At 40.1% G+C, this 12,191-nt stretch overlaps 1 protein-coding gene across 1 annotated transcript in view; it reads left to right on the forward strand.

The window, feature by feature from the left end:
* The first annotated feature begins 319 nt into the window (after positions 1-319).
* odad2 (outer dynein arm docking complex subunit 2) overlaps positions 320-12,191 on the forward strand; it is a 38,005-nt gene continuing 26,133 nt past the window's right edge. Inside the window, exons 1-9 of the mRNA XM_062441963.1 lie at positions 320-543; positions 905-1,062; positions 1,577-1,778; positions 1,997-2,103; positions 2,682-2,818; positions 3,506-3,622; positions 8,051-8,268; positions 8,792-8,941; positions 9,925-10,078. Coding sequence (XP_062297947.1) covers positions 320-543; positions 905-1,062; positions 1,577-1,778; positions 1,997-2,103; positions 2,682-2,818; positions 3,506-3,622; positions 8,051-8,268; positions 8,792-8,941; positions 9,925-10,078 — 1,467 coding nt within the window. The remainder of the gene's footprint in view (positions 544-904; positions 1,063-1,576; positions 1,779-1,996; positions 2,104-2,681; positions 2,819-3,505; positions 3,623-8,050; positions 8,269-8,791; positions 8,942-9,924; positions 10,079-12,191) is intronic.

Raw genomic sequence — 12,191 nt, forward strand, 5'->3', positions numbered from 1 at the left:
ATATCACATAAGACGAAGAAAAGCAGCAAATCATTATAATTTAAACACCAGGTAATTGCATTCAGGTCATTTTTGGCATTAAAGCTTTAGCACATTATCAAAATTGTCACTGATTAATTTTCTACTGTTTCAACTCTTAAATATTTCAAACAAATGTCAGAAATCCTACCTAATCTTGTCTTAACATCTCTACATGACCAAAGTTGATTAATGGTGAAGGAGCGTAAAGAGAAGCATCATGCTTAGCCCCTATAAGGCACACAGTGTTTAAGATAATGTCGTTTTTAATGTTACCTTTCAGAATATCCCAGCTGATACGATGGGGTTATCACTGACCAGGGCAGCCCAGTGGACCACGGCCAGCTCTGGTACTGGCACACTGGAGTTCACGCCAATGAATGAGTCCTTGTTGAAAGGAATCCTGCATTTTGTGGAGCAGTTCGACTCCCAACACTCACAGGAGGCGAACCATGTGTTTGAGGAGCCGCTACAGTGGAGTACCCATTTAGTGGCATCTGATTTCAAAACAGACTATGACTTCAGGTTGGTCTAATCATGAGGCAGGCAGCTGGCTGGCTAGTGCTTTCAGTATTACGTGTCTGTGCAGGATATGCTGTCACCATGGTGTCCAAATGTATTTTACCTTGGTTATACTCAAAGCAGTAGACTATAATTAATTTGTTTTTCAGCTTCAGTAAGACTTAGAACATTCCTTTTTATTTCATCAGAAGATCTGGTCTACTTTCAGTGTGTGTTAAGCTTTATATCTCGGAGCTGGGAGGCAGAGAAGTACAAAAACAAAAGAACAGACTTTAAGTTTTTAATCTAATACATAAAACAAATGGGAATATAGATAAAAACATTAATAGTATTAATGCTTTTTTTTGGTTTCTTTTCTCCTCAGCGACTCAGATGTACACTCTCAGGAGAAAGACATTGAAGGGCATCCGTTGTTGCAGTTCTCCCCTCCTACTGTTTATGTGCGCAGCTTCAGCCAGCTCTCTAAACTAGTTCATCTGGCAAGCGATAAGAAGCTGGAGGAGGTTCGGGCATGTCTTGAAGGTAAGCGCGATGACCACAGGATGAGATTTGAATCCCATTTGCATCCTAAGTAGTCCAGCCACCAGCATTCCTCCATAACCCACAGACTTAATTTGTTTGTCCTCCTTGTTATTCTCTACAACCATTCAATTATGCTGCCATTCGTAATTCTTTACAGAAATGTATTTACTTTAGGGACGCTGCCAAAAATAGATAAGGTAATATTGTCTGACAGAGGAATACATGATGAATATGGTAAAACCCATTTTCATTTCCAATGGATTTTTTTTGTTAGCTTAGTTTGTAAAAAAGAAATGCATGTGGAAAAAAATACTGCACATAGAGGCCTGCTCTACTGTTTAAAATTATCCACTTAAACTTGACCCAGTCTGTCTCTAGGAGCTAGACATGTGCACTTATGATGCAGGAACCCACGAGAGACATTTTGAATCTCATCTCACATTTTCAGAAACACTGCGAAAAGCATCCTAAATCCTAATAAGTGTTAAGCATAACTTATATTTTACTGTGTTAGAAAATAGAGAACCTGTGGTTAAGATTCTTGGTACGACCTTTGCCGCCATCCTGGAGGGAGAAGACCCGTATTCTGATTTGCGGCATCTGATAGATAAAGAGGAAGACCCAGGCGAGGACTTGGACGTCAAGGTCAAGCTGTTTCACCTGATCCACGACATGGACAAGCAGCTCCTCAGAGAGCTTCTCAAAGAGATATCCGAGTGGGTGCTTCTCTTCTATCTCCTTCTCTTGAGCATTGAATCAAATTATCTATCCGTCTTCCTCAGCTATCCTCTTTTTTTCTCAGATCTAACCAGATTTGCCGCAACATGTGCTTGTTTCTGATTGGAATAGGCAGCGAGTTTAGAAAAAGGAACTCTGAATGAATGAGATGAATTGGATGTTTGTTTTGTTTTGTTTTTCTCCGTTTTCATTACAGACAAGTCGGGCTCGACCCCACCGCAGTGAAGAATGAAGTGGAGCTGCTGAAACGGTTCTGCAGCGAGGGGGAGAAGAGGGTGTTGAAGTCGGTTCGATACACATCAGGTTTGAATTATCTCCACATTGTGCTGGGTCGCAAAGAAAAGCAATTGCTATTAACACTAATGCTGGATATTCCAAAGCATAAAAAGACTGTGTTCTGCTGCCACATAAGACATGGAAGTCATTATATCTGTCAGATTCCAGTTTACCAAGTCATTAGTCAGTACATGTTTTTCTGCCTCATTGCAGCGGATTTATCATGCCATAACAAAGCTTTCATACTCTGCAGCATGCGAGCGCCAAGTGATGAATGCAGTGTGAAAAAAATGTCCTTGTTTTGTAAAGTTAAATTGACACATTGATGAAAATATTCTCCGAACCAACTTTAAAATATGCTGATGTCTACTTTTTTTGTGGATGATTTACTGTATTATACATTTACTAAATTTTTGCAAGTGAAGCAATGCCCCCCCCCCACACACACACACACACACACACACAGTCTCATTAGCATCCCAACCACTTGTTATGATTTCCTCTTTTCCTGCACTGTTTCCCTTTTTTTGACCCAGTATCTGCTCTACATAATATACAATTTGCTGCATTTTTATATGTGCCAATTTTTTCTCTTTTTTTTTTAGATTATGAATTTTCAAACGGCTGTCGCGCCCCTCTGTGGAGACAGATACACAGTGAAATGTGTTACCTTGTGATCGAGCCTTGCGACACCGAGACCCTCTGTGTCACCTGCAGCAGAGCGGGAGTGTTTCTCAATGGGGTGAGACTGCTACATCAGCCGCAGCAGGCAAAGAAGTACTGTGAAGTGTAAACACAGACCTGACCTCAGTCCTGGGGATTTTAAGCAGCTGTCATTCTCTGTTTGAGTGTGTAGATCATGACTTTATGACACATTTGACCTCAGTAATAGTGCAGCCTAGGCCTGTATTTCAACTATAATGAGGTGGCAAAACTCAAATTACTAACAATTATTTTTGGTATGTAGATATACTCCAAATTTGCCTGGTCAAAAATGACCTATTGTGTACTATTTTACAGAGAGCATCCAAATACCTGCCAATTGTCAAGAATCTGTCTGAATGTGTTTGCAATCATTTCTAAGAGGGGATTTTGCACGCTGCAGCACCTTTCACTCTTTCAATGACTTTGCTGACAAGCCATAGGTTTCCTGTCTCTGTTTCTTCACCTGGAAATGGTTCAGTCAAGGTGAAAAAAAACCCTACAACTTAAAACCCAAAAAGGGTGACATTGATGCAAATGAAACCTCAAAGAGCAGTAGTGTCTTAAACCTAATTTAGTGGTTTACATGGTTTTACACTTCCCCTTTTTGAGGCTGCCTGGAGATACTCTGAGCTTTCTAACCTCAGCTGTTTCAGCTGACATGTGGGCGACATTATAATTGTGGTTTTTGGAATTAATGAAGCTGTTTTTCACTCTGTTTTCACAGGGTTTAAATCAGGAGGGGGACGAGAATGCCTACGAGCGCACAAGCGATACGTACAGAGACCTGGTAACACTTCTGAAGAGCAGATCTCCACATTTTGCTGAGAACATAAACAAAGAGGTACAGTGGAATACAGGCAGATGCACATTTCTAGCTCCTTTTTTTGTAGCCTTGAATTATAGCTCACAGAGTATAGATGTGGGGGTGTTGAAATGCCTCTTTGTCCAATGAACTAAACTGCTGATTTGATCACTGATGCTGTGTGACTTATGTGTAAACAGAGTTAGGATTGTGTAATCAGTGTCTGTGCTGTTCCGCACTAGTGAGCTAGTGTCTGGTTGTCACTGTGTTGAAAATTTTTTGAATCAACCTCCTCCGTGTTCCAACATCAAAACAGCTCAGCAGAGGCCCATCACACTCATCCCCCCCTCTACACACACACACACACACACACACACACATACACACACACACACACACAAACACAGACACACACACTCATTTCCAGACATTGAAACACGCATGATTTATTCAGTAGTGCTATTTCCTGCTTTAGTAATTTGACGATATAACAAATTGCTTCAATAATAGATTCCAGCTGTACCCCAAAACCTGTTAATCATTTCAGAATATGATCTTTTCTCACTCACACTTGTGTTTGTTGGAAAATGTGGCATCATCACAAGCTCATCAGAGTCTTTCAGAGCGCTCTGTGTTCACTGCTGGCTCCGTGTGGTGGTCTATTGTGTTTCTTAAAAGATGGAAAGTTAATTAATACAAACTTTTTAAAATACTACTACAAAACTAAGTGTCTTTTATTAAAATGTTGTTCTTCACCGAACAAAATGTAAAGAATGTTATCATTTGCCCAAATCTTGCTCTCAAAGAAAGAATCAAAAGTACATCTGTGTAATAGGTTTAACAGATGTAAACCAGGATTGACATGGAAATGTATTTTGCCCAATGATTTTTCAAAAGTATTTTACTTCTGTGAGGTCAGATGATTTCACTGAACTATTCCACAAGTGAAGTGCCTTTGGGACAAAAGACAACAGAAATATTTCAGCAAAACAAAAAATGCTTTTTGAATTGTCCAAATGGATTTTCCATGCTAGGATTTATTCACAGACACAGTCAGTGCTGTACACTGGCTGCTATAAGTTGTCTTTAATAGCCGTTAATGCTGAACCTTTTTTTTTTTCATCCACCACGTTGGGCCAACAACTACTGGATGGATTACCATGAAATTTTTATACAGATATCCATGAATCTTTCTGACTTTTGTGATTCGGTGACTTTTCCTCTCACACCACCATGAGGTTGACATTTGTGTCTTTTAGTGAATTGTCTCAACAACAATTGAACAGATTGCCATGAAATTTGGTTCAGATATTCATGTCCGCCTCAGGATGCATTTTAACAGCCTTAACTCTTCTAACTAGTGCCACCATATTTTTCCAATACTTGCATAACTAATGACATTCCCTTCAGGCCCAGCTGTTCTTTGTGCTTCTTAGAAAAGATTTGCTCGCTACGATAGTGAAGATTAATACCTGGAAAACATCAGTCTGCTAACAATGTCATTGAAAGCTTGTTAGCATGATGGCACTAGCATTTAGCTCAAACCACTGTAAGCTCTAAAGCCTTACAAATCCCTCACTATAGTGCACTGTATTTACCCTTCACTGTTTATTTGAGACCCGAATTCTTATGCTGTGTCTCAAATCACATACTTCTGCTAGTTAGCAAACTTGTGTCTGCAAACTAGTGTTGGCAAACTAGCGTTAGCATTCACGTTATCGTCCATGGTACCATATCATTACAGACTGCTGAATTAACCCAAGAAACCTACTGATGGCTTATATGTGACAACAGTGTAGCGGTGATAGGTGCAAAAACCACATGTATAATGCATTTGTATAATGAAGCAATGTTCACTGTAGTTACAATGTCCCCAGCCACCATTACCAGTTTGACAAGTGGTCCCTCCTCTTCTGCTACGTAGCCAAGATAGCGACCGTTGAGAGTGAGAAGTATCCATAGTTCCACACTCAACTTTTTGATATTTTTCCATACTTCTCAGTGTGAAATCACTTATGCACTTAAATTATTATGTACATACAGAAGTATGCAATTTGAGACACAGCATTAGTGTGCAACTGTATACACTTATTAGTGGAACAAAAAAGGTGGTGTCCATGATAACATTATATATAACATTATACTTAATCTGTATAGTATGGAATAGTGCTTCCCTTATATAGCAGTCGGTTAGTATTAATTCTTAGTAGGCAATAGATCTAAAGAGGCCATAGTAAGCTGGGCTGGGGTTAGTGTAAACTTTAATAAACCGATGAGTAGTGCCAGGCTGAACCGTGTAAAAAAAGACATTCAGGCTTTTATGTTTTATGAGTACTGTGTGAAGAGTGATGCCTTGAGCCTGAACAATCTAAAAATGATGGACAGCCGCAGTAAAAAATGGCTGCGAACGAGTTTGCAGAGGCACAAATCATTGTCAAGGTCTTTTTCTCTTGGATTCTTTAACTGTCCTGTAACTTTTGTTTCACTTGTACCGCTGAATATTTTCTCTGCCTCAACTTGAGCTAATCACCTTCATATGATGGGGTCAACTTAACAATGCACCGCTTTGAAACTCATTTGATTGATTGCTGACGACAGCAATCACATGGTGCAACAGTCATTGAACATCTAAGACATTAAGTAATTGCAGTCCTTCTCGCGGACATGATCCATTCTGAGTTTTAATTCAAAAGAGTAATAGCAGCAGTGTGTCTGTCAGAAACACAATCTCTCATAGCTGTGGCTCAGATCCCTGATTGCAACATGGAGAGCCCAAACTTGGAAGGTGATAGCCAAAGATAACAACACCTAATCTCCAAACATATCTGCTTGTTTCCAATGTGAGGAAGCAGATCTTTTTTAACAGTTCTATTAGATTAGACAGCCTCAATCAAATGAGCAGAGGCAGCCAAAGGAGACGAGGGCTGAAGCACAGGGAGGAAGCAGACTCGCGTCCTCCGTCGAGTGTTGTGGATTCATTTTGACATCACATCGTGATTGGGAATTGGACACGCGGTGTGTTTGCATGCACAATACACTCACAGAAAAGCAAAAACTCTGGGTTTGTACATTTGTTTTCGTTATTCACATCCTGAAATTAATATAGCTTGCTTCACTGTCATAATCAGTCAGTGGTAAATGCCCGAATCTTCCCACTGACAGATGTTTTATGGTCAGTGACTTCAGATTTGCTGCCCTGCTGATTTTCCATCAGTATGGATCAAGTAATTAGATACAAGTCTACCCCAAACATATGTAAACAGTTGGAGTTTTACATTTTAGAGTCAAAATACAGGTTAGGGGGAAAAAGACAATGAAGAAATATGAAAAATGCTAATGATTGTTATAAAAATGTTTTCTGAGTTTAGGCAGGCGTCAGTCCTGTTAAACACAGCATTCGTCTCCAAGGCTATAGTGTTTTCAGATGCAGAAAAGACACCTGTCTTTTTACTGTGGTGTGTCAAAGAATTTGTGTTCCCTTCTGCGTTAGCACATGGACTTTGTCCATTTCACATATAATAGAATTAAAGAAGGTTGGTTAGCCCAATAAAGTCAGACTGTGGGTCTGTGGTTCAGTGGATTGACTTGTATGTTTCCAATAGCAGGTCACTCTGTGTTTTATGAAAAACAAGTCTTTGGAAAAATGATTGGGCATGCTTGGCTCCAGCTTGTGCATGAACACAACCCATAGAAATACATCCTAATTCTTTTTTCCCTGCCCTTAAAAATGCTAAGCCCCTAACAACCAATGACAGTCTGAGCTATTTCTGCAAAGCAGGTGTCTGTGATTAAAAACTCTGCTGCCTGCAAACCATTCATATGTGTCTTGTTGGCATTCGTATATAGGTAGTAAAGTTTGGTATAAAGACCTTCAAAACTTAAAAAAAATAAAAAATCATAAGTGAATAAGAGTGACACAAAGGCGTTACTTTGTCTGTGCCAAGCTGCGAGGTTTTAGGTGGAGGAATGTACAGAAACAATAAACTTTTTGATATTGTTCAGCCAATTAACAGAGGGGGACCTCTTTTGTGTAAAACACTGGAAATGTGTTATTTTATTCCAAGGGCTAAATAATGACTGAACTGTTATGCAGGCCTGCATATTGTTGTGAAGTGCTTTATGTGACTTTTATGTTTTTACGTGTCACTCATACTGTTCTGTAGTTTTTTTTAATACGCCTTCTTGGAGTGAAACGGCCAAAACTTAGTCAGACATTAATAAGTAACGCGACTAGATGAACTAAAGGCATGATGTTAGATGTCGGGTGGAAAATATGGCGCAAAGCTTCACAAGAAGCAGAAGTGAACATGAGAATGACTATTTTGTTTTAATAAGCATCATTCAGAGAGGTTTACAACCCCATTACATGTGATTTTACAAACGAAATTTATTATATATCTCACCACTAGCATTTCGGTGACCTTTTTCCTCATTCTCCAGCCTCCGTCTTTTTCCCCTTACCAACAGGATTTTGCAGTTCAAGAACTTCCATCAACACAAAAGATCCAGCATGTGGAATCGGTTGATGCAGAGGAACAAGGCCAACCCCAGAGGTCTTACGAGCAACAGGAAAAGAATGTGCATGAGAAGCCGAGACAACAGCATACACTGAACAAGGCAGGCGGCGAGAAGAAATATGAACCATGTCCGAGATGGAAGGATCTCAGTCTCGTGTCTGCATGTGGGTATGTGATAATTTGGGAATCCTTCTTGTTGAAGAGATGAGCTTTAGATGACAGTGATGCCAGAGTCACGCCTTCGCCACATGTGCTCCGCGTGTCTGCCAGCAGTCGCACATTATAAAGAGATGGTTATATGGGTTATAAATTTTAGGGCAAGTGCAAATATTCCTGATTACAAAATGATGAAGTTAATAAATGCGTTCACAGTGTGGAAACCCTTTCTGCTCAATTACAGACAGAAATCTTGGGAAAAGTCTCAGAAAAATCCCTAAAAAATCTATCACATATGGTCTTTGATTGATAAATAGATCTAGCTCGGGCTGAGCTGTTGCAGCTGTACCTTGTGATAACTGTACCCATTTGAGGAGAAACTGGCTCACGATAAAAGCCTCTAAATTGCTAAAAAGAAGAAAAAAAAGAGACTGCTGAACCCTTGTCTTGAGTTGTTAAATAATGATTATGTTAGAAAAATAACCATTTTCAAAATAGAAGCGGGCATAATGAGTCTTATTTTATATCATTACAGTAAAGCAGAGGGAAAGAAACTCCGTAAGAGTTCTGGAGAGGAAAAGTCTGGTGAAATTCAGAAGAAAAAGCTGGGAGCGGGAGCCAAGAGCAAGATGAAAGCAGAGTTCTCTGTGTCCTCTTTACCTGGACGCCTGTCGTCCCTGAAAATGTAAGTGTCCTGAATTAGTACTCCTTTGTCTGAATCTATAATGGTTATTTCTCTCACTGCAGGTGGAGTAACTTATGCAGCATTTATGCTCTATAAAGAGCACCTAAATGTTCCTTTACCAGCGATGACATTTGAAGTGGAACCTGCAACTATATCAGCTATTGTGCAGAACAAGATCTTAAGAAAAAAATCTTCTTCCCCCCGGCTCTTGGCAGCTCTAGCTCCTCATCTGTCTCCATGCTTGCATCTGCCAATGTATACAGACTGCTAGCGCAATAAATTGACACGTTTGATTCTAACAACTGTCCACTGATAGCATTCTTTGGTTGGTTCAATAAAGGCCCAAGGGTGCGTTCACTCGGTCACAGTCATGACTGCACACCAACCAAGACTGTGTGTTGGCCTGGCAACTTCACGCAGGTCTCGTTTCTTGTGTTTATCATGGCGCTTCCTGGAAAAGGCTCCCTCATATCGGCTGCCTTCCTCTGATAATGGGCTCCCCTGGAAATGCTATTTGTACGTACATGGGAACTGTCCCTCGGCGGCCTCATTTGAACGTGTACCAAATTTCATTGCTCCCAGTGCCCGGTTTTCATGATACAGTTATCCAAGTGGCCCAAGCAACATTAAAAAGCCATCTGCATTTCTGTTTGCATCTATGGCCGCACAAGTACCTTTGCTCTGCATTTGATGACGACTCCAGTCCTGTCATGATATTATTCCAATCTTTATTTTCCTGCTGCTTAGATTCTGAGGAAGTTCAAACTTGACACTTAAATTTCATAATCCTTAATGGGTCTCCTTGTGTGGGATGACTGAGCTGTTTTTCCATTTGAAACACAGGAAAATAGATTTCATGATATGATATTCCATCCCTTTGTCTGGCTGTGTGTTGTGTAGTTGTTACACTATCCAACACCTTTGTAGATTGTTATCTGGGGTCAAAAGTGTGCTTTTATCTGCTTTTTCTCCCCCTTGTTCAGTAAGACCCCAGCAGGAGGCATGCCAGTGGACGTTTTCAGTGAGAGTTCATCTGAGAGTGAGGAGGAGGAAGAGCAGCCAGAGCGTCGTCCAGAGAGTAACACAGACCTGCCTTCTGAGTACTGGCAGATCCAGAAACTGGTCAAGTATCTCAAGGTACGGGAACATTACCCTGCACACCACTGTTTCCTCCCTCTGATGGATTTCAACCCAAAATAGCGATTTGCACAGAGTCATACTGGAGGCAAATGCAGGCCACAACTTACAGGAAACAGCAAAGTTCATGCTCTTTTCCTGTCATCTGTACAAGATTTTTGATGCTGACCTGAGTCAGTATTCAAATTTCAAAAACCTCTTCAGAATTTCTATCCGTGAAAAATATTTAGTCATGGGTGTGCAGTAGAAGTAAGGACAGTCAGGATCATGAAAAGTTAATTTCCTATCGTATAATCCCACCTGTCTGTTTCGCCTCAGTCATATCAAGGTGCCAATCAGGGAAAGAGAGGACGTCAGATGAAATAAAGTATAAGTTGCTCCCATTTAAAAGCGGCACTTTGTAGGAAGATGCTTATTGAAGTGGTTGGCTCGGCTCTTGGATTCCTGGTTTCTGACACAGGCCTGTTTGGTTGCACATGCGAGCCAAAGCAGAGGGGAAAGAGCTGTCTGATGGCAGCAGCTGTACGCACTGTTTGCCCACACCGCAGAAGCATAAAAATGAAGCGCGCCTGTGATAGGTCTGACAGGGCATATGGTGAATATTAATGTGTCAAAACATGGAAGGGAAAAGAAAAAGAGGACAGAAACGCCAATGACCCAGACTGGCTGGGAATACCTCCGACCACTTGACTTCAAGATTACCCTACCTCAATCAGTGGACTCCATTTATCTATTTATCTGGAGAATATCATGTGGACAGATGACATTTTACTGTATTTTGACAGGAATCTGTTTAGTTGCATAATACAAACCTGGACCTTCGTATTCAGCTGTACAAATACCACAAATACTCCTCTGGTTTAAAGAAAATGAGATGAGTTAATGTTATTTGAATGTGTAACAACAGTCTACATAACATCTTTTTTTATATATAGGATTACTTGATATTACCATCACATTTGTGTGTTGATTTCTGTGGCTTGGTGCTGAATAAGATACTCGCAGTGCAGGCGAGTAAATCTTTTATAGAAAACTGCTGTAAAGTTCAACCTCTTGTGGATATTTTTAGCTGAGCAAAATAGAATATAATGGAAGGAAATTCCCACTCTAAAAGCAGGCTGCTGCTCCTTTCCAGAGAGGGAAAAAAAAGAAGATGTAAACGATATGAAAGGGGGCAAATGCAGATAAAAAAACCCTCACCGGTTTTGTATATTTTATACTTTTCAGTGGGATTGCGGCGTGAGCTTCAGGGTTGTGTGTGTGTTCCTGCTTCAACAAGATGCAGCGCTGCAAGTAACCAACATGTCCCAGCTTTCTATCTGTCTGGAAACCACACAGCGCAGTTATTTATGGGGTTTGTCCAGTAGTCATTTTATAATATCATTACCATCAGACGCTGAAACTTACCATGAGCCAAGTTAAATATCTGTTTTATTTTAGGAGGAGATCTTTTTTTTTTTCCACTTTTCCCCAGCACTATAGACAGCCGTTTGTACTCTAGGAAGTTTAACACGTTCATAAAGCGACACATGGATGTTCTGTTTTGTGTTTTAATGATATTTCTGCAGGAATATTTGCCTAGGGTTCCGATGTGTTTGTTTTTATACCTGAATGACTGGAGATCTGTGCTTGTAAAAACGGTTACATGGTCTTCCACAAAATCAGGCATGCGGTTTAAGTCTGTGTCTAGCACGCACATGTACATGTATGTGTTTGCTCATGTTGGAAAACATGTATGAACATAATTCACCCTCTTATTCCAGTCTGTAATACATCAGTGCCACAGCATAGGCAAACATTTTTATCATACTTGTACATACTATATAAAGCATATATGTTTACAGGTTTGCTGGACATGTATGTGCAGCATAAAGGCCTTCTGTAAATTAGAGAAACAAGACAAGTCAAGTAACAATTTTCTTAAAGAGATTCTATTGCAAAATGGGTCACTAAAAGGTTGTTCTGCTTGTCAGATCTAAAAACTTGCATGATAAGTTTAGCAACTAAGCCAAAAATATAATCAGAATATTTTGTCTGTGTTTAAATACAGACAAAATTCACCAGCTGCTATCAGTTAGGTTTGCCTGTGGCTCTCTAAACATAAAACTGTTTT

Source organism: Scomber scombrus, chromosome 20, assembly GCF_963691925.1.
Source record: "Scomber scombrus chromosome 20, fScoSco1.1, whole genome shotgun sequence".
Classification (NCBI taxonomy): Eukaryota; Metazoa; Chordata; class Actinopteri; order Scombriformes; family Scombridae; genus Scomber; species Scomber scombrus.